At 43.1% G+C, this 23,042-nt stretch overlaps 1 protein-coding gene across 13 annotated transcripts in view; it reads right to left on the reverse strand.

Annotated features, from left to right (window-relative positions):
- Positions 1–23,042, reverse strand: part of KLHL5 (kelch like family member 5) — a 128,542-nt gene that overhangs the window by 62,751 nt on the left and 42,749 nt on the right. For 9 of the 13 annotated variants that reach the window (XM_024106703.3, XM_024106701.3, XM_042843432.2 and 6 more), the window contains one exon: positions 3,023–3,205. In XM_024106703.3, the coding sequence (XP_023962471.2) occupies positions 3,023–3,165 (143 nt within the window). In that variant the 5' untranslated portion in view covers positions 3,166–3,205. Of the gene's footprint in view, positions 1–3,022; positions 3,206–4,833; positions 4,909–11,620; positions 17,049–23,042 lie in introns of those variants that run through there. The other 4 variants (XR_010601510.1, XM_005286345.5, XM_042843431.2 and 1 more) reach the window with 4 other exon arrangements.

Genomic DNA, 23,042 nt, shown 5'->3' on the forward strand with positions numbered 1-23,042 from the left:
GAGATACAGCAGTGAGCACGTAGCCAAGGGCTCAAAGGGGGGCCCGTGAGGGCAGAGAGGACCAAATTAAGGTCCCAGGCTGGGACAGGCTGTCATGTATGCGGGAAGAGTCTGTCCAGGCCCTTGAGGAAGCGACTGACCAGTGGGTTCACAAAAAACGAGAAACCGTCAGCCCCTGGGTGAAACGCGGTGATGGTGACCAGGTGGACCCGAACCGAGGAGAGTGAAAGTCCCTGCTGCTTCAGGTGAAGTAAGTAATCTAGTATGAGCGGGACCGGGGCGAGCAACGGAGCCTGTCCCTGCTGCCCTGCCCAGATGGAAAAACGTTTCCACTTGGCCATGTATGTGGCCCGGGTAGCGGGTTTCCTGCTACCAAGGAGGACTTGCCTAACTTGATGGGAGCATCCCATTTCTACAAGGTTCAGCCATGGAGCATCCAGGCTGTGAGGTGGAGCGACTCCAGGTTTGGGTGCCAGAGGCGGCCCAATCCTGTGTGATCAGGTCCGGGAGCAGGGACAACGCGATGAGCGCCTGTACAGACATCTGCAGCAGTGACGTGAACCAATGCTGGCTTGGCCACACCAGCGTGTGGCGAACAGGTCTATCTGGGGAGAGCCCCAGAGACGGAAGATTGAATGTACCACATCCCGGTGGAGAGACCACTCGTGACCGTGAAACAATCGACTGAGGGTGTCCGCTAGGCCGTTCTGCACCCCCAGAAGGTAAGACACCATCAGGTGAATTGCATGCTCTACGCAAAAGTCCCAAAGCGCGAGGGCTTCCCGGCACAGGTGAGGGGAGCATGCACACCCGTTTGTTGATATAGAACATCGCCGAGGTATTGTCCGTGAGAACTGCGACACATCTGCCTGCCAAGCAGGATTTGAAAGTCTGGCAGGCAAGATGCACCGCCCGCAGCTCCCGGTCGTTGATGTGTAAGGTGAGGTCCTCCGAGGACCAAAGGCCCTGGGTCCTGAGATCCCCCAGGTGCACCTCCCACCCCAGGTCCGACACATTGGTTACCAAGGATAGGGGGGGCTGAGGGCTGGCGAAGGGCACTCCTACACAAACCTGCCACCACCGGAGGGAGTCTAGCACTGCACAGGGCAGCGTCACCACAGAGTCCAGCGCATCCCTGGTTGGTCGGTACATGGTCGCCAACTAGGACTGGAGAGAGCGCAGTTTGAGCCTGGCGTGACTCACTACATAGGTGCTCGCAGCCATGTGCCCCAGCAACTTCCGGCAGTTTCTTGCTGTAGTGGTCGGAAAACACCTGAGACCGAGAATGATGTCGGATATGGACCGGAACCTGGACTCTGGGAGGTACGCTCTGGCTTGAGTCGAGTCCAGGACTGCCCTTATGAACTCTATCTGCTGGACTGGGGACAGGGTAGACTTGGCCTCGTTTAACCGGAGGCCGAGCTTGAGGAAGGTCTATCTGATGAAGACCACCTGAGCCTCCACCTGTACCTTGGAGCGGCCCTTGATGAGTCAGTCGTCGAGGTAGGGAAACACCTGAATTTGGTGCTTGTGCAGGAAGGCCGTTACAACTGCCATGCACTTTGTGAAGACCCTTGGGGCCATCGACAGACCAAACAGCAGGACTGCAACCAAATGTAAGGTTGGTAGGATCCAAGGTCCTGACTGGTAGGTCGTCCTTGACCGCACCATCAAATTTGGGGTCTAGGCCCTGACGGAGGCCTTGGTTGGCCCGAAGACTGTCCAGCATACGGATATTGCCTCCTCCTGCCACTCCTACTCCTACTGCGCGGGGCCTGTGGGCGGTTCTGGGGCTGATATGGCCGCGGGCTGGCTGCGGCCTAAATTGTCTATGCTGAGTGGCCGGAGTGTGCGGGCCCATGGAGCGTAAAGTAGCCCTGGAGTCCTTTAGGCTATGGAGCCACTTGTCCGTTTTCTCAGAAAATAATGTGGGTCCCTCAAAGGGAAGGTCCTGGATGGTCTGCTGGACCTCATGGTGAAGGCCGGAAACCTGAAGCCAGGACCTCGCCGCATCACCACTCCGGTGGCCAGTGTGCAGGAGGTTGCATCTGCTGCGTCCAGGGCTGCTTGGAGGGATGCTCGTGAGATCAGCTTCCCCTCCTCCACCAGAGCAGAGAATTCTGTTCGCGATTCCCGGGGTCACTCTTCGGCATAAACTTCCCGCAGACCGCATAGAGTTTAAACCCTGGGGACCCGAGCATGCCCCAGGAGGGGACAAGGGTTGAGTTTAGGGGAAACCCCCCCAACAGCTGACTAACTTACAACTAACACTAGCTATAAAACTATGAGAATCAGAACTATATACATGAACTGAGACACTGCTAGGCTTGCTGCAGGAATGCAGCAAAGTTCCAGCCAGCCATCACTGGCGGTAAGAAGGAACTGAGGGGGTGGAGGGTCAGCAGGCTCCTATATTGGACACCATGGAGGCGCCACTCCAGGGGGGGACCCAGACCAACCCTACGGATGCTGCTAAGGGAAAATCGTCTGGCTGGTCTTACAGTTGTGTAAACCATAACACTGAATTAATTTGGAAGACACAAGGGAACATCCAATACACATTTAAATGTTAAATTCAATTTTTTCTTTGTGAACAGTAAAAAATACTACAGTCCTTGAGGACTAACAGAAGTATTGGGAGCATAAGCTTTTGTGGGTAAGAACCTCATTTCTTCAGATGCAGATTCAGACTAACACGGTTACCCCTCTGATACACTACAGTCCTTGAAATATTTTCAAAATTGATTCTGGGTAGGGATTTTATTGTTTTTGTTTGCCAAATCTTTGAGTGTATAGTCACAGGTGGGAATTAACATTGTACCCATTAGAATTACTTTTGATCATGTATCACAGGGAATAGACAGAAGTTAATTTTTAGATTCCAAAGTTTATTTCATCAAAACCTCCTCTTTCTTCAAATCTTTTATTTTAAAGCAAAATAGTTAACCCTTACACCACAGATGCACAAACATAAGTAAGCCAATGTAATTTATTTTAGAATCAGAATCTTTTAGATATTTACCTGTGAGCTGGAATTCTGCGATCACCAGCAACTAATACCACATCACATAGTTGTTTGTGTCTCAGGTAGTTTTCCATCTTTTTAAAGGTTTGTTCAGCATGGTTGAGTGCCTGAAAAAATTCATCTGATGTACAAGGCTCCATAGTTTGGCAAGATGATAGAGTCTGACTGCTGTTGGAAGTCCTAAAGGACATAATAACAAAATCTTAGTATGGCTAATATTTTAATACAGCAATTCTGTTCATAGCTGAAACAATGAAAGTCATGCTTGCATTTTAGAAGTGATATATATTACTCAGGTTAACACTTTGTCTCTTGCAATTACTTTTATTCGCATCTTCCCTCCTCCATACACACGTGTGTGGTCCAAAGTCCATTGAAGAGTGGAAAGATGATCTAATGCAGTATTTCTCAATCTTTTGTATTGGTGACCCTTTTCACAGAGCAAGCCTCTGAGTGCAACCCCTCTTATAAATTAAAACCACATTTTTCCAGTTTGAGAACGCCTGATCTAGTGGTTAGGGAGTTAGCCCGGAACTCAGAAGACCAGAGTTCCATTACTTGCTTTACCACAGACTCCCTATGTAGGTTTAGGCAAGACACTGAAGCCTGGTCTATACTTAAAATCCATACCCCTGACCAATGCAGCTGATTTAGCTACATCTATGCTGGAGGTTAAACTGATGGAAGAATGTTTCCATCAATCTAGCTACCATCATTTGGGGAAGTCGTGTTCCTATATAGACAGAAAAATCCCTTTCATCCTTTTAGACTATATCCACACTACCAGGTTATGCTGGCATAGCTATGGCAACATGTCTACATTGCAGCTGGGAGCATGTCTCAGCATGGGGAGACAGACGTGCTAACTCCGCTCAAGCTAGTATGCTAAAAATAGCAGTGTGGATGTTGCAGCATAGCCTAGCCACACAAGTTTGGGTCCAATGGGTTGGGTAGACTTATACTTGGGCAGCCAGCCTTTGCCGCCACCCATGCTGCAAAGTCCACACTGTTATTTTTAACATACTAGCTCGAGCAAGCTAGTGTGCATCTGTCTACCTAGGCGGGGAAGCATGCTCGCAGCTGCAGTATACACATACCATTAGTCTCTTTGAGTCTTGGTTCCCCATCTGTAAAATGGGTATAACGACATTTCCATTTCCTTACAGGTTGTTGTAAGGCTCTTGGGTACTATTGTAATGGAGGCCACATCAGTACTTTTGAGAGATAAATGTCTTAAAGTGCCCTTTCTATACAACTCCTTTGAGAATAAATTTAGAAAAATAAATATTTACATACACATAGTTATGACATGTATGCAGTGGAAATATTTTTATTGTCACATATCTTGGAACATAAGTCGGTGAAAATACAGTTCAGTTAATAACACTTTCCCTTTTTACTCTTTCAAACTTAAGTCGATGTAAATTATGTCGCTCAGAGGGTTTTTTTTCACACCCCTAAGCAACATAACTTATGTCAACTTAAGTGGTAGCATAGACAAGGCCTAGGACTCCAATCCAGCATAGAATTTAAGCACATGCTTTATTTTAATCATGAGTAGTTCTTTGGAAGTCAACTCATTACTTGGGTCTTAAAACATTTAACACTGAGGATCACAGAACACAGTCTGAGTGCCACTAGTTTAAGGGATTTTGTTACTCCAAGCAAGATTTTTGATTAAGTATTTTTGCCTGGGAAAGTGGTTCATTGTTTGGTAGCAAAACAATTAATCTTGGTGGCACTGAAGTAATCATAATTAGGCTTCAATATTAACAGTCTATTAAAAAGTGGGATGGTGGAATACACACCTATCCTTTTGCTGTTTCAAGCTGCACTGCTGCAGCTCAACAAGAACACAGAGCAGCAGTTTATAATGTGAAAGCTATCTCTGAAAGCAGAAGAAATGTCAATTTTTTCTAAATTCTGGAGGAGGTGGGAGCACAGTGTCAGGGAACATGTAAACTGTGGATTTTTATAATCTCAGATAGTAACAAAGCAAACAAAAAATGTAATTACTACATAAGAATTCTAGTAAACACTAGCCCTGCCTACCATAATTAAGGTTACAAATCCATCATTCTTTATAAGCAGCTGTTTTCAAACATTCCATTTTCAAAAATATTCACCTTTTATGGCTTGTCTACACTTGATTCACTACATCAGTGTAACTGCAGCAGCACTTCAGTGTAGACACTACCTACACCGATGGGAGGGGTTCTAGGTAATTCCATTCCCCCATGAAGCAGTAGGTAGATCGATGGAAGAATTTTTCCATCAACCTAGCACTGTCTACACTGGAGATTAGATCGTCTTTACTATGCCACTCAGGGATGTGAATTTTTCATACCTTTGGGTGAAGTAGCTTTTTAGTGTAGACCATGTCTTAGACTGAGCTTCTCAATGCTTTGCCTTTGCCAATAAAATAAAATGTTTAAGTCTGAGCAAACTTCATTATGGTAGAGTGAAAAAACAAAAACATATTTTATACTTTTCCCATTATAAAAAGTTCTAAATATCCTTTTTGGAACTAGTATATAGGACCAACATCTGAGATTTTAAACTTAGCATGGACATTGTTCCTCTTAAGGACTAGTGCCTTTGGCTTGAAAAACAATTATTCAATAAATATCATTTGTAAAAAGTTGCCTACCAATACTACCATTAGTCCAGTTGGTTTAAACTAAGGCTTTGTCTTCACTGCCAAGAAAATGTTGCATTTTTACCATGGCATAACAAACATGCATTAGTTATCCTGCTGTAAAATTCTAGTGGAGACAAGTCACTGCAGTTTTACTGTGAGGTAAACTAGGTGAGGTCAACCACAGGCAGGATTATAAAGGCTGATCTCGCCTAGTCCCCTCGCAGTAAAGGCTACCTGCAGTGCCTAGTCTCTACTAGGATTTTACAGTTCGAATAGCTAATGTGATACAGTTACCTGCTATAACCCAAAAAATCCCACACACACTATACCATTTTTGCTATGAAACCAAGCAGTGGTTAGGGTGATCAGACAGCAAGTGTGAAAAATCGGGATGGGGGTGGGGCATAATAGGCTTCTATATAAGAAAAAGCCTCAAATATTGGGACTGTCCCTATAAAATCGGGACATCTGTCACCCTAGCAGTGGTAAAAATACAGGAAGCTGCTGAAGTCTTTTCTAGACTAGGGTTCACAATGGTGCTACCAATGGGAACCTTTTTGCAAAAATCTTTAGTGCATAATAGGTTAAATACATTGTTCATGTATTTTGGTCAGTAGATGGAGGCAAGAAATGTAACTCACCACTGGAACTTTAAGACGTCAGCTTTTTCTGAATTATTAGTGTATGTAAATTTACAAATATTCATATGATACTTCACAAAAATGGAATAAGATGTTCCTTCCCAGAACAGCTTACAATCAAAAATCAGCAAGACATCAATTCAAGTAACAGAGAGTGTGGAAAGTTTTTTGAAAAGGAGAATGAGGTAGGAAGGATTCTTGGGATATGAAGGAGAAGGCATTTGGCAAACAGGAAGTAGGAGATTTTTTCAAATTTAGAGCTCAGCATGAATGCAGGCATGAAGGCATACTGGAATTGTTAGCGAGGACTAGGAGAAACATAGGGAGTAAAAGACGGGGGGGAAAGGGGGGGAAGAGAAGGGGAAATTAGGAGGAAATGAGAATAGAGATGGTTATAGGAGAGAGTAAGGGAAGAGGGAGTATATACACCCTTGAACTTGAGGACTAAGGCCTTGTCTACACTACAGAAATGTATTGTGCTAATGGCCAGATCACAGATCTTGCATCTACATACAAAAATGCTCCTAATAGTATACATCTGTGCTAAACATTTTTCAGATAAGACTTGCTTTGATCATGGCTAACCACTTTCAGTCTAACATGGTAAGAAATAAGAAGCCAGGGAAGGGATTCAAATATTGAAGGGAGGTGGTATGGACAGAGCAAAAGGAAATGACATTAATTGTATGTTTTGGAGAGAAGAGAGACAGGAAGGCTAAAAAGCATAATTTTACAGTACCCAAGTTGAAAAATTATAAAGGCATGGGCAAGAGTTTTAAAGAGGGGAATGCCAAAAAAAAGAATAAATTTTAGTGGTCCCAGAAGCAGCAGCAAATACCCTTTAGTGGTAAACAGGATATTTGGGAAGAGGGGGCATGATAGCAGGGGAAAAGAAGAAAAGAGTGAAAGAAGACACTGAGTTTGAGAGAGTTAGAGACCAGGATTTAATGGTGATAGACAGGGACTAGAAGGAACTAAAAAAGATCTTTAGTTCTGTAAATACTGAGATGACACTGACATCTAGATCTCAGAAACGCACAAGACAATTGTGAAAAGCAGTACAAAACAAAACAAAACCCCTCAACATCTGTCAGCAGAGTAAGACACAAGATACATGAGGAACAGACCCCTGTTGAGTAAAAAGGTCTTTTAAAAAAGCAACCCACACCTTTCACAATAGAACAATGCTAAAATGAATTTTCTGACCCAGGTGGGAAAAAAATACAGATTTTTTTTTTTTAACCCTTGTATGTATGTGAGGCCTCTCTAGAGACAAACAGGACACTAACACTTTCGATAACTGCCTGAGTTACTGAGAATTGTCTTATTTATACGTATGCTGACAATTTCGGTTTTACAAGGGAAAATTTGTTTCATATTATCAGTGTGTCTATTCTGATTTTGGTTTACTTTCTAGGATGGGGCATACAACCAGTACATACTCCTCTATAGGCCCCTCAGCTAGTATTAAGTGTCTTCGTATCATCCTAATACAAACAAACCCACAACTGACAAATCAACAAACAACCATTATTTCAGGGTGGATCTACTTTGCGCAAGGCACTGTACAAACACATAGGACATGCTCCCTGTTCCAAAGAATTTACAATCTAAAAAGACAACAGAGTGAGGGGTGGGAAGGAAGGATACAATATACTAGTAAACTGATCAGTGATGTCTGACACAGATCTGTTTAGTTCCATGGTATTATTTTTTTTAATTTGTATTTATTTAATCATTAAATAACCTATCCCTAACAATCTTCCAGAGATATCTAGGTGAAATGAACTTTTTCTATGCTTAGCCTATACCAGAGTGGCTAGGTGTCCGGTTTTTGACCGGAAAGTCCGGTCAAAAAGGAGACCTGACAGTGTCTGGTCAGATCTACTGACCAGACACCAAAAGTCTGGTTAATGTGGGCGGGGAGGCACCAGGTCATTACCCGTGCCATCCCCTACTCAGCCGGGGCTGCCTCCTACCTGCATTGGGTGACTGCCTCTCTGTGCCCCAGCTCTGCAGACAAGTCCCTCCCAACCCGAGCAGAGGGGGAGAGAAAGGGGGGGGGAGAGAGGGGAAAAAGCAGCAAGCAATGGGGAATGGAGGGGGATGAGGACCAAACAGGGGGAGGGGCCTCAGGGGAAGAGGTGGGCCTTGGGAGGGAAAAGGCAGGGCAGGGGAAGTTCCGGCACTCCTGCTGGAGTGTCCAGTTTTTAAATATTACAAAGTTGGCAATCCTAAGGTACACCTTACAGTATTTAAGAGCTAATACACAGCAGCACTACAGGAGGTGTAAGAGAGGATCAATAGCAAAAAGGATCTCATGTATAGGCCCCAATATACATGTTAAAGTATACATGTCAAGATTTTAAACTTTCATAACACCAGAAACAGAATGTAAATCCCCTTCTTCCCTCTGCTTTGGCCCACATATTCCCATATGGCATGGTGGGAGGAGACATGCAGAATACAGGACTATTTCCTCTATCATGCTGTGCTTCCAGGGCCTGCAACATGGCACTCAGCTAGAGAGGAGTGCAGACGCAAGAACTTTCCACACACACAACATTTCTCTCCTACAGACCTCTGCAGATCAATGGGCTTGGAATCTCATTCTCCTTTATGACAGAGGAGGGTGGGTGGTGTGTGTATGCACGTGCGCGCCTGTCCATCCAAGTCTTCCCTCTTTTACAGAAGAATTCAATGAAAGAAACTGAGTTAAAATGGATTTTCCACTCCCAGATGTGGCTTATTTCCACATGAAGGGAGCATGGGGCCCTTATATTAGGAAGGAAGTCCGAGTGCAACAAAGTATTTTTGTGCTACCCAAAAGAACATAGTAAATGTGAAATTGTATTTTAGAAGAACATACACAGAAAAATGATTGTATGGTTATTAAATCTCTTTACTTTAATGATTACAAGCAGGAGGGAGGTTCCAACTGCTCAGTCAGTCAGACTGTGTCAACTGATGTGCCACATTGTTTGGTATTTTTAGATTATTCCAGTTTGGGGTTCTTGCATACCTATTATAAAGGGTGTGTAGCAGAAATGGTTTAGTATACACCTTATCTTGATGATGCAAATGTACACAAACTAATGATTAAATGAAGCAACTTCTTAACCATTAGCATTAACTAGGCATGACAGTTCATATTGAACCCATAATTTACCTAAAATTCTCTCATTTAAATGAAAATAAAGTAATGGCAAGAGTTAAAGCACAATACAAAGAATACACACACCAGGCAAATAATTCTACATGATTCAGATTACGAGTGTAAACATACAAGAAAACAAGGATGCAGTTACTTTGTTAAATGCTACAAAAGCCAGACAAGATTTGTACTTCAATTGTATTTCTAGTACTACATAACCCTTGCCACTTGCAAAAAAACAAAAAACAGAATTCAATCACCATAAATAAAATTAAAATACTAAGATTATACACAGATTCCCCCTATACTTTAAACAGATAATTGTAATACTCCACTTTTATTAACTAGTTTTATTGGTCATACTTCAGTTCCTTTCCTGTACTTGACCATTTCTGCAAATCAAAATGTCTCTTTAATTTTAAAGATTGCACATTGATCTCTTGGAATGAAACATGTTTTTTTATACCAATAGTTTTCACCTTGGGAATATCCTCTTTTGTTTGTGTAGTGCTGTACATAGAAAAATTGCACTCAATGAGTAGATGTTTCTGAAAATATTAAAAAGACTATCTTTGCAGATTGAATGGTGATGTATTCATGTCATCTGTAGTAACTGTTCATATAATTGTTTACAAAAACACATACTGAAAATCACCTCATATAGAAGATTCTTAGGTACTTTCTCTGAAATTCATTTTGTTGATAGCTAAATATACTTATTATAAGCAAGACTAAATTGCTTTTTATAAAGCCTCATTATGCAGTTTTTCATTCCCTGATAATTCTGATAAATGTTTCCAACTCAGTGACAAAAGCAAATACTATGTTGACTCCTAAACAGAGAGAATTTTTGTTTTGTTAAGAATATAAACCATAAATTGTGCAGCGTTTGCTCTTGTCTGTTTGCCTTTGCACCAACTAAATTTTTCTATATACGGGTACACTCTCCAAAGGGAACGCAAACACATTGAAACTATATTAACTAGATTGATCTATCTCTAATAGGCTTATTAATAAAACTCTGCTCCCTTTAAATAAAGATAATCACACTTCTTTAGAATATCAAGTCACTGCAAAATAATTTTAAAAGCTAGAAAGCAAACCACATGAAAATTAATTTGAGATGACAAGTTAGCTATTGTAGCATTTCTAATATTTACAACAAAAAAGGGCACAGCAAGACACGTTACTCTGTATAGTATAGTTGAGCTAAGTAATAAAGGTTGTAATGAAAATAAACTGACATTTTGGGGAAAAAACAGAAAAAAAAAAGAGAAATTAAATTACGTATTACTTATTTTCCACCAGTTAAAATACACCTTTTGATAAAAACAATAGTGATATCATATACTATTTATTTTTAGCACCAGAAACAAGATGTAAAACAGAAACAAAACTATTACCATAATTTTATGGACATAATTAAGTTTACAATTTAAGACACTTGATTCGCACAGCCACAATCAATTTAAGGCACTTTTCATGTTTTAGTTTGCTGCACAAGCTGGTTGGCAATATATCACTTTCAATGGATGAAGTAAAACATTTTTTTCTTTAAGCTGTACTCACATTCGGCTGCATAATCAACATATAAATATGGACATTAAAATACAGATTTATATGCTCAGATTTACAACTGCAGAACACTGCAAAAATGCACATACCTGAGACAATTATAACTGAGATTCATAGCTAAAATAAATAAAATTTATTTTTCCATTTGAATCTTTTATTCTCAAAAATACTTAAAGATTTCAGAGCTATAGAAATCTTACCTATACATTATTTCTTTCTAATTTAGTGTAAAACTAATTCTTAACACAGCTAAGCACAGAACAAATGTTACTCTAACGTAATTCAAAAAAAGCCTTGTAAAGCTATTGTGTGCATATTATTTTCAGTAGCTGTAAAGATTAATTTTGCTATAGGTTAGCTATATTAAAGTTAAATTTTAATTTGGTCATAGCAAATATATTCAATTATATGCTCTGCCAGTTATCAGTATTTTTATGCTTTTGATGCAATGCAACTATCAGAAAATTCTGAAGCATTTTAATCTAGGATAAATTATAGCTGACATTTGTAGGCATGAAACATAAAATGACATTCAAGACATAAAATGACAATTAATTTCCCAAAATAGGAAAATAACAATTAACCTGCATGAACTGCTGTCCGATTCATTTTCTTCTTCACTCGCTCCATCATCTGCTTCTGGTCTGTCAAGCCAACGTGCATCTCCACAGTTTTCTGTTGTGAACTCAAATGTAGGGACTTCAGAGGTAGATGCCATTGGCCAAGGAGGCAAATTCTGGAAATCCTGTTGGCTAGACCTTCTGTAACCAATTGATGCCAAAGGTAATGGTAGGTTACCTGGATCTAAAAACTTTGTCCCACCAGTTGTTGCATTTTGTCCTCTGTTCCAGAAGTCTCCCTGGTGGCTGTCCACTGCAGAATTAGGGATTGATGACTGGTGACCAAACCATCTCCATCTGATTTTTAAAATCTGCCTCACGTCAAACTCTTTACGAGAGCCAGACATCCTCAATGAAAGCAAGTGATCGTCTAGGCAACAGGGCACGAAGCAATGCACATAAAAGAAGATTTGTGCATTCAACCAAGACTAGAGAAACACATGCTCTTCCTGCATATGGCAAGCAAATTTTGGGAGGGACTGCATTCACATACATAAAAGCGCTTTTTTAAATCATATGTCATCTGAATATAAACAAATGGCAAGAGATGATGAAAAATGCTGGGATGAAAATACAAGGTGAAACAGTCACCTCAATCAAGAAAAATGCTAATCAGGTCACACTGAAGCAGCCAGTGCACTTTCTATTGCTTTCCTCCACATCCTCTGACCATTAGCTTTCACAAACACTAACAGCATTCATTAAAGCCCTTTCAAATGCTGAATACCACCCCCTTTTCTTAAACCACAAATGACAGAGAACGTAATTCCTATGCTGCATCTCAGAATCTCTACTGCTCTACTGTGTTAACTCTTGCTACTACAAATAGGAAAAAAATCAGTGATTCTAAAAAGCAAATGAAACACTTTCTTGCACTGTTAAGAAATCACTTATAAAAAAGGCTAAAATATTCCAATATACTGATTCTATTTCAGGAAAATCTGAACTGGAAAGGATTCCTTATTTCTTTCCAGTTACAAGACATGCATCAAATTGTTTTTCAAACAGACTAGATGGCTCAGGGGACATGTAAAGGGTTACAGAGCCTTTCATCTTGACATACTGGTTTGAATCAAATCTGGGTCTGTAGTGACTGAAAGTTACTACTGATGGTTGCTTAGTAGCCTAGGAGAAATGCACTAATGGTCTCAGTCTATTTACACATCATGAAAACCATAATCTCAACCGCAACTAATTGATCATCATCAAGGAGTCAGAGGCACCACAGACTCAAGGGGCATCAAGACCACACTATCTTCTCACCTCTAGAACTGGCCCCTACAGGTAAAACTTAAAGTGCACTGATCAGATTGAGTGGAAAAATAAAACTGCCTTTGCAGAAAGGAGTTCAGTCTCTAGTGCTATTTAGATATATATTTTATAAGCAGTAATTTAACTTTTAAAATACGTTAAAATCCCATGTCAGAATTCTCTATTTGTATTTGGAAAAGAGAAGGTCAAACAACAGAGACATTTTAAATCACAATTTGCTATAGGAGTTCCTATATTTACTCCTGAGGGAATTCTGAACCAAAAAATTTAAAATTCTGCAAACAGTATTTTAAAATTCTGCAAATTTTATTGGTCAATAAATAAATGTGGAGGATCCAGCATGACAGCGGGGAGCACAGGCCACTGACTGCACAGAGGTGGGAGATCACCCTGCAGCCCTCACCCCGGGACATGGACTCGGTGGTAAGGCTGCACCCGACCTTGACACAACGCAAGGGCCAGACCTGCCCCAGAAACACCCTGGGGCTCTTCCCCTCTGTGTCAAGCACACTAGATGTAGACAGGCAGGCTCAGCCCAGCAGGATCCAAGTGTGGAGGGGCTTAGAGCGGGGAGATCCAGGTGTGGGGTGATAAGGGCTCTGTGTGGGGCAATCTGGCTGCAGGCAGCTGGGTGGTCCAGGTACAAGGGGGATCTGGATGAACAGGGGCTCATTGGGGGAGGGGTTCTGAGTGGAGAGGCAATGGGACTCTGCGGGGGCGGGGAGGCGTCCAAGGGAAGGTGGTTGGGGCTAGGCCAGGGGTGTCTGGGTATGGAGAGTTCAGCGGGGGGAGGGGGTCCCGGGTGCTGGCTTGATGGGGTGCAGGTCTGGGTGCTGTTTGGTGGGACTCAGTGGGGTGGTGGTCTATGTCTGGGGAGCTAGTCAGGTCCAGGTGCAGGTGGGATAGGGCTTGTTGGGATGGGGGTTCAAATATGGGGATGCAGTCTGAGTGCAGAAGTGGGGTCCAGATGCAGGGAGGTGGGGCTTGGACAGGGTGTCTGGGTGCAAGAGGGCTCCAGATGCAGAGGGTCAGGCTTGTTGGGGTGTGGGTTCAGGTTTAGGGCCTCAGTGGGGGGGGGGAGGTCTGGGTGGAGAGGCTTGGTGGGGCAATCTGGGTATGAGGTGGGTCCAGATGCATGGGCACCTGGCAGATAGAGGAGCAGCTCCCCATACAGTGACCTCCCCCCCCACAGCTGAAGAGCAATGGAGGCAGGAAGGAGGGAGCGTGCAGCACTTCCTGCAGTTAGAGAGGTTTCTGGGGGTGGGTCTGACCCAGTCCTGGCCGCTCCTTGCAGGGGAAGAGGAAGTCTCATCGTCCCCATCCCTGCCGGGAATAGCAGCTAATCCTGGCACAGCGTAGAAGCCACTGGCTGGTGCATCCCCAGCTCCCCCCCACTGATTTACCTCTCCGCTGGCTGCTCTGGAGGTCTGAAACAATGCACCTGCGCTGCTGGGGAGCAGCGCATGATCAGTTTTGCAGTTTCCCTTTGCTTCCCCCATCAGAAAGTGATTTTTCTCCAGGGAAGCAAAGAAATCTTTGGGAGACATGAATTCTGCGCACGCGCAGTGGCACAGTATTCCCCTAGGAGTATTAATATGTAAGATTGGAGGTTGGTTGCTAGCTAGCAGACTCTCAATCCAGACAAAAAGGAGATGGTGCTGGCGGCTGGGGAGAATCAATTAAAAGGTGCAGCAAGGATTTTATCAGAACTATGATTAAAGACAGTGAGGCTGTGCTACACTACAACTTTGGTTGATGTAAGTTACATCAGCGTACAGCTGCTGCAGTTAGCATATTGCTCGTCCACATGCATACTTGGCTGCTTGCATTGACACTGTGTGTACTCAGCAGTGATTATGTCTATGTAGGTTGCAGTGCACCACAGGTAGCTATTCCACTGTGCCACTCACCACTGGCCAGGTCACTGTCTTTTGGGAAATTTTCACGTGTTGTGGGGTAGAAACGAGTCACACAAAGATGCCTGGGAGCAAGGAGTCATGTTCCCATCATGCAACTTTCTCCATCCCATAATGCTATCCATATCCCATAATTTTCACACTGCAGATGGTGGAGCACTATGTCCAGGCCCAAGAAATGAGCACTAATTGGTGGGAGTTACAAGTAGTGGGTGCTTTGACTAGCAGCATAAGTTGTGAGGTAATAAAACTAAATTTATTTTAAAAATACACATTTATTGCCTGGCAATAAACAACATGCAGTTAAAAAAAAACAATACAATACAAACTACCAAAATAAATTAACAGAACAGAACTTGAAAATTAGAAAGTTAGAAAACAACCCTGCCCATTTCAGCTACACATAAATTGATCTGTGAGCTCTACAGTTGGCATATGTGAACTTTGGTTAGAGTGGCTGTTCCTTGGAATAGAGTGGTAGGGGTAGGGATGTGACCTGCGATGCCACGTGGAATGTTGGGGGATGTAGAGAGCTGCTAAATTGGAGTTCTCCAGTGACTGCAATGGGTGGGCAAGCCATGACTGCTGGATCTGTAGGTCAACAAGCACCTGCAGCATTTGTGATTCTGTCTGAGAAGCCCTATTATGTCCTGGTGCATCTCCCTCTCCTTCTCCTGTCTGCTCTTTCCTTCTACATAGTGTCTGCAATACTCACCCTCCAGGCCTTCTGTTCATAGTCTTATGCAGCATTGGCTTGCAGATCTTGCTGAACATACCCTCTCTAGTCCTATTCTTTCTCCTCATCAGAGTCAGATGTTCCACAGGTGTAGAAGGGGTACCCTCAAGGCTCAAATGCCAGTAGTTACAGATGAAAGACAGATGTAAATACTGTATTTACAGTTACAACAGAAAGGAAAAGGTAAGTTTCAAAACTCCCTTCCCTTATTCCCATAATCACTTTTAATAAGACATCCTTATTGTCACTTGAGCTTTAGAACACCTCTGCATAGCACCACCCTCCAGCTCCAGCCATCGTGAGCATAGCCTGCTGGGGCAGGGAGGAAGGAGGAGGGAAATTTTTGGTTGCATTAAATTATAACATTTTGGCCCCTATATCCAAGGATATGAGTATAAGGCAATGGCACCGAACACTGGCACTATTTTCAACAGGCAATGGTGACTATAGCTGATACTCCTGAGAGTAACAAAGGCACAGAGAGCACATCTGTTGCTGGTGCCCTGAAGATACCCTGGCTTAAGTGCCACTAGTCTGTTTACTGCAATGGTGCCTGCTGAAATCATCGTGGAATTGTGTGGGAAAGTGTCCTACCAAGAAGGAAAAAATAAGGCTACCATCCCTAGAAACCTTCAGGAGAGGATCACTGAGTATCTCTGTGAAAGTTTCATCAAGCTCTCTCAGGAAAATACAAGGGCCATCTCTATGTACATAAACAAACTGCTCCACAAGGCCCCCCTTCCTAACCCTACAGAGGAATGAAAATCAGATAGCTCTGCCTTTTGCTGTACTGCTTGTACTGCCTGGGGCAGCCCTCACTGAAAATACCAAAGGCAGGGCAGACTGCAAAAGGGAGAGCAGATAATCACCAGTTTTGGGAGTAACACTGAAGTTAAACTCCCCAACCAGTCAGACTATACTTCTGATCTCCCACACCGATTATCAAGTAGTTAAAAAAAAAAAAAAAAAAGAAATCACACAGCCCCTTTATTGCATTCCAGTTCTTTGGCTCCCAATTAGCACATAGGTCCAGTAAGTGAGAAGTTATTTAAAACTCTGGTCACAAACAAAATGTTCTTCTGACCCCAAAAGGTCAGCAACATTACCAGATCAATATTAATTTGGATCTTACCCAAAATACCATGCTGCCAGCCAATCCTTTAGCACCTAAAACTAAATGTTTATTGTAAAGAAAAAAGAAAGAACAAAAAGAGAGTTGTTAAATGGTAAAGCCATCAAATACATACAGAGACTTCAAAAGTCCATATATCAGGTTCTTAGTAGTATTGGTGAGTTTGCTGGCATGAAAGTTCCTCTGGAACATTCCCACAGCTTGGATGAGTCATTCAGTCCTTTATTCAGAGCTTCAGTTTGTAGAAAAGTTACTCCAGAGGTAAGGAGCAGGATTGAAAACAAAATGGAGATGATGCAGCTGCCTTTTATATTCTTTTGTCATGTGACTTGTATTTCCTGTATCCCAAACAAACTTTACAGCACATAGCATGGAAAGCCTTAGAGTTCTATCCATAAGCATACCACATGCCTTGCTGACTCATAAGGTGTATCCCCTAGTTCCTTTCAGTGGGTTCATTGTACAGTTGATGACCCTTGATGGGCCATCGAACAGGTTAGGCAGTGCTGGTGCCAATCTGTTTGGGGGAGTCATCCAGATTCACAGCACAAGTTTGAAATAGAGATATTCCCTACAAATCTATAAATCATACTACAAATGTGATACGAACATATAAACAAGATTATCGTACCGGGTAAATCATAACATTTTCCCTGACACCTTACACGGAATATCCGGCACGATTCATTGCAATTTCATAACATTGATAATATCACAAAGTGTTCCACATAGTCCATACAGCATCACACTGTTTTACTCATAGAAGAGAGAGGAATGAAAAGTTGATATCTTTGCCCTGTTAACTTGGGACTGAGCTGGGCACCATCTTTACATTTAAGCACTGTAAGGAAAAATATACGCATACACTTACCTGAGGTTCTTGCCCCTTCATCAGGCTCATCCGTGCTCAGCTGGTGGGACTGACTAGACTAGTGATACTCAGACCTCAATGGTTCAAGGAGCCAAATTAGCGATCAACATTACCCAAAAGCGCCACAGAAGTATGTATTCATTGTTTCATTTACTATTTTTATATTATATATTATATGTTCAATCTTTTCTTAATGTCCACATTTCTACAGCTGGTCTATCGCTGAGCCTACATAGTATCTTTTTCCTACAGGCCCAGGAGATCCAATACCTCCTGTCTAATCCAGCCAGGAGTGCATCTAGTGCGTGGAGCTTGCATGGTCAATTGGGCAGCTGCACACAACAGGGGAGAGCTAGTAGGTGAACTCATCAAGGTGCGCAATCAGGAAAACACATTTAAAAATACTCAGGATTTTTAAAAGGCAGAGAGTGACTTCCAGTCTACATGGAATCTGAATTGATAAAAGCATTGATTTTAACCCATAATGCTCAAAATTATTTAGGGATTGCCTGGTAACTTGAGGGAATGACTCTTTCACTTGCTATCACAGTTGCAATCAATGGAAGTGCTTCAGTTTTCTCAATTTGTATCTACCAGACCCCAGATTTGTTGACCTTTGAAGTGTGCCCAGATTACTATTTTTTAGACAGTTGGAACCAAAAGTGGGTGGGTGTATAGAATATGAGATTATTGTTGCTGCTTTTGTTGGGTGGCTGACTTCATTTGATCAGAGTAGTATCATGGAATTTTTTTGATAATGATGATTTTATGTCATACAAAAAAGTTACATGATGTTTTACAAAACAGAGATCAAACCCATTCCCCTTTCTCTATTGGATATGTATACCTGATATTAGTTTTCAGTGTCAATGAATATCAATATATAAAGGGGGTGCACAATTCCTGTCTTCTGTAGGTGGAGCTTATTGCAAATACCAGGGATTCCGTGCATCCCTCCATTTCCACCACACTGTCATGTGCCATGCTCCTACGTCCCTCTCTTTCAGGGACTTTCTCAACTTCTCTCAATTTTCCCCTGGCACAAGTTCTTTGCTCCCTCCCTCCTTCCATATCAGGATCCCCCATTCTCTTCCCCATGCCAGGGGCTCTGGGTCCACCTGCATTCCCTTCTCCCCATCCCCCAATGGCAGGGGCTTCATGCACTCTCTCCAACCTTCCCCCATGCCAGGGTCCACCAATCTCACCACCATCACCAGGTGTTCTATGCACCCCCATGCCCTCCATACCAGGATTCCCCAATTACCCTGCCAGGAGTTGTGTGTGTCCCACCCCCATTCTCCACATCATGCCAGGGGCTCTAGTCCTCTAGCTTTCCCCCTCCCCCCCACAGCAGAGTCCCCCCATTCACCCCACCAAACAATGGGCTCTGTTTTCCCCCATTCCCTTCCCCCACAGCAGAATCCCCTGTTCTCCCCACCCTGTCAGGAACTCTGTGCGAGACTCTTCTTCCACCCCCACAAAGTACCTTTCTTCCCCCCAGATTGAAAGGGAGGGCTGAACATATTATGCCCTCTCTCCCTCACCTGGAGCAGATTTTTAGGAGGTAGGAATGACAGAAGCCATCTCTCTCCTCTTCTCTCCCTCTGGCTACCCCTGCTGTCGGAGTATCCTACCCCTGGCTCCCAGGAGGGAGAGCAACTATTTATCTTCTGTCATTCGTGGTGTCAATACCTTAAACTGTATTGGAGAGATGAGCAAGGACACTGTTGTGCTGCGAGGTGTTAATGGATGCCTTTGACAGATGAATCACTATTTGCCTCTTTAGAGGTTATGATTGTCCCCAAAATCATTAGAAATCTGACCAATGATGCTTAAAACTTTCCCTGAAATTTTGGAATTGATTGGATGTGACAGTAAAAGTTACCACATTACATAAACAAATACCAGTGAGGTCAGCCAACAATGCATTGTTTTCCAGATGATCTTGTTAAATTCTGCTGAAATTATTGTTTAAATATTAACTTAAAATATAACTTACAAGAATTTTGCAGTTTGAATTTTAAACCATGGTTCTACTCTAAGAAATAGAAAGAAAAAATGGCTTATTTTTACTTATCCCTTCTCTCCATGTTGTGTATTTGTGCTCAGTGTTCGTGAAGGATGACAGATGAGACAGGACAGGACAAGAAGTGGTGAATACATTAACACCTAAGCTCATGTTCAGATACTTCCTGTCTGTATTCAAAGTCATACCTACTTACATATCAGCAAAAAGTTTTACAGCTACAGTTAGCGTGGCAAAGCCAACACAACTAAGAGACTGAGCTGGACTCTCTCTTTTGTTCATATCAACAAAATAATTTCTTTAAATTCAAATCGCTCCTGTGCAAATCAAGTAAAGACAATGGCAGACTTGCCAACTCTAGTGCTTTTCAGTCCTTTCTACTGTCTTACTGGGAACTCCTGCCAATTTACTGCTTTTTCTGGCGCAAGGTTGTGGACTCAATCATACAGAGATAAGAGAATAAATTGTGTTGTATTATGAAATAACAAAAGCACAAATGTTTTTTCAATTTTCTTGAAAAATTTCCCTCATAATTGAGATTATACAAATTTGGATTTCCCACATAATTTCTCCAGAGATGATAATAAAACATATGTTCTAACAGTTTGTGCCTAAATTAAATGAAATTATAATCCACAGTTTTTTGTAATAGGATGTTATGTATGCATTTAGATTAGATAAACGTCACCAGGATCTTCAATGTAAATTAACAGAATTGCATATGGCCTACATTTAGTTTGCAGAACCTTTATTACGGAGAAAACACAAAAAGAAAATAATCCACATTAATTCTCAGAGCCCAGTTGAGTTTGTAATATTCGAAGTTAAGGGGAAAAGTCTTTTTTTTTAAACTTTGAAACTGAGCATATTTGACCTGAGAGAGAGAGACAGACACACACACACAGGCACAGAGGATGCTATAATGCCATTTGTATAGTCATTTCGCAGATTTGGTTTACAGTTGCTTAAAAAGTTAGGTCGGCATAGCTATGATAAAACATGCACCCCTGACCAACACAGCTATGATGACCTAATCCCAGTGGAGATGCAGCTATGTCAACAGAAGACTGCTTCCATCAATGTAGCAAATTTTGCTCAGGAATGTCATGTTCATATGCCAATGGAAAAACCCTTCTGTGCGTGTAGGCTGCACCTATGCTACGGGATTATGCCAGAGTAGTTATGCTAGTATAATCTCTGTAGTGTAGACATATCCTCAGAGGCCCTGATCCTGCAAAACTTATTCACATGTACTTAACTGAGGGCATGGCTACACTTGCAGATGTAGAGCGCTGTGAGTTAAACAAGCTCTCGGAGACCGAAGCAGGGAAAGCACTGCAGCATGTTCACACTGTCAGCTGCAAGAGGAGCGGTGCATTATGGGCAGCTATCCCACAGAGCACCTCTTCCCATTCTGGCGCTGTGGCTTATGGAAAGGGGGTATGGGGTGCGTGTCATTCTGGGTCTTGTTCCAATGCCCCGTGATGCATCGCTTCGCATCCCAGCAATCCCTGTGCTTCCATCCACATTTGGTGCCATCTTTAAACATTTTTTGTACTGCGCATTCTGTCTTCCCTTTCGATCTGCGGGAATGGATCCCGAACTGCTGAGGAATATGCTGATGGGTCTTGCAAGTACGTCACGAATTGCAGTCAAGTTATTCCTTAAGCTACAAACTGACAGTGAGGAGTCCGACAATGATATCAACTCGCATAACGCACATGACACGAGATTACTTGTGGCATTCACGGACATGCTCACCACCGTGGAACGCCGCTTTTGGGCTCGGGAAACAAGCACTGAGTGGTGGATTACATCGTCATGCAAGTCTGGGATGACGAGCAGTGGCTGCAGAACTTTCGGATGAGAAAAGCCACTTTCATGGGACTGTGTGCTGAGCTCACCCCCACCCTGCGCTGCAAGGATGACCTCCTGAGGTCCCTTACAACCATGATATTCTATGATTCTATGACACGAGATTGAGAGCTGCCCTACCAGTGGAGAAGCAGGTGGCTATTGCAGTCTGGAAGCTGGCAACTCCAGACAGCTACCGATCAGTCTTTAACCACTTTGGAGTGGGAAAGTCGACCCATTGGAATCATGTTGATGCAAGTTTGCAGAGCCATTAATCGCATCCTGCTCAGAACAGTGACTCTGGGTAACATGCATGACATTGTGGCTGGCTTTGCCTAACTGCGAAGGGGCGATAGATGGGATGCATATTCCAATTCTGGCACCAGCCCACCTAGCCTCTGAGTACATAAATCGGAAGGGATATTTCTCTATGGTTCTCCAGGCGCTTGTGGATCACCGTAGGCGTTTCATTGACATTAACACAGGCTGGTCCGAAAAGGTACATAACGCACGCATCTTTCGGAACACAGGCCTGTTCAGTAAGCTGCAAGCTGGGACTTTCTTCCCAGATCAGAAGGTCACCGTAGGGGAAGTTGAAATGCCCACTGTGATCCTTGGAGACCCCGGTTACCCTTTAATGCTGTGGCTCACAAAACCCTATACAGGGAGCCGTGACAGCAGCAAGGACAGCAGCAAGTGGTTCAACAACAGGCTGAGTCGGTGCAGAATGACTGTGGAGTGTGCCTTTGGCCGTTTAAAGGCCCGCTGATGATCTCTGTATGGGGAAGCTGGACTTGGCCAAAAACAGCATCCCCATGGTTATATCCACGTGCTGTACCCTCCATAACATTTGTGAAGGGAAGGGTGAAAGATTCATTCAGGCATGGACCTCAGAGGTTTAACACCTGGATGGTGAATTTGAACAGCCAGAGAGCAGGGCTATTAAAGGGGCCCAGCGCGGGGCTGCAAGGATTAGGGATGCCTTGAGGGAGCAATTTGAGGCTGAAAGCCACCAGTAATGTTTGGTGCCCTGCACGGGAGTGAAGTGCAGTGGTTCCAATGCTAGTAGGAATCTGTGTTTGCTATGTATGATGCACTGACTTGCAGTGCCTGTTGCTTTCCTAGGCTACGGTATCTTTTACTTAATGCAATAATAAAGAATGTTTTCAAAGCCAAAAAATTCATTTATTGAAAAGAAACACAACTGCTTGGGAAACAGAAAGGGCGTGACACATCTGTGCTGTGTGGGATGAGAAAGGGGGTAGGGAGGGGAACGGGACAATCACAGATTTGCGTATGTCTTGTTACCATACTCAGCCTTTCTGTCTGGAGTGCCATGCAATGAGTGCTGCACTTCAGGCTGGCTAAAATGCATGGTGATGGGGATTGAGTGCAGTGGGTAAGGGTTGTAGTTTCCAGGGCTGGGTGGTAAAGCTACAGGTATTGGAGGCAGCTGGTGGCAATAAGAACCCGGATGTTGGGGAAAGTGGGTTGGCAGTGACATGGGGGCACAAGGGAAAAAGTTTGGGGACAAGGTCAGTGGGGAGAGGCGGGCACGGAAGTGCTCCGCCTGCATTGC

The sequence above is a fragment of the Chrysemys picta genome, chromosome 5, assembly GCF_011386835.1.
Source record: "Chrysemys picta bellii isolate R12L10 chromosome 5, ASM1138683v2, whole genome shotgun sequence".
NCBI classification, from domain to species: Eukaryota; Metazoa; Chordata; order Testudines; family Emydidae; genus Chrysemys; species Chrysemys picta.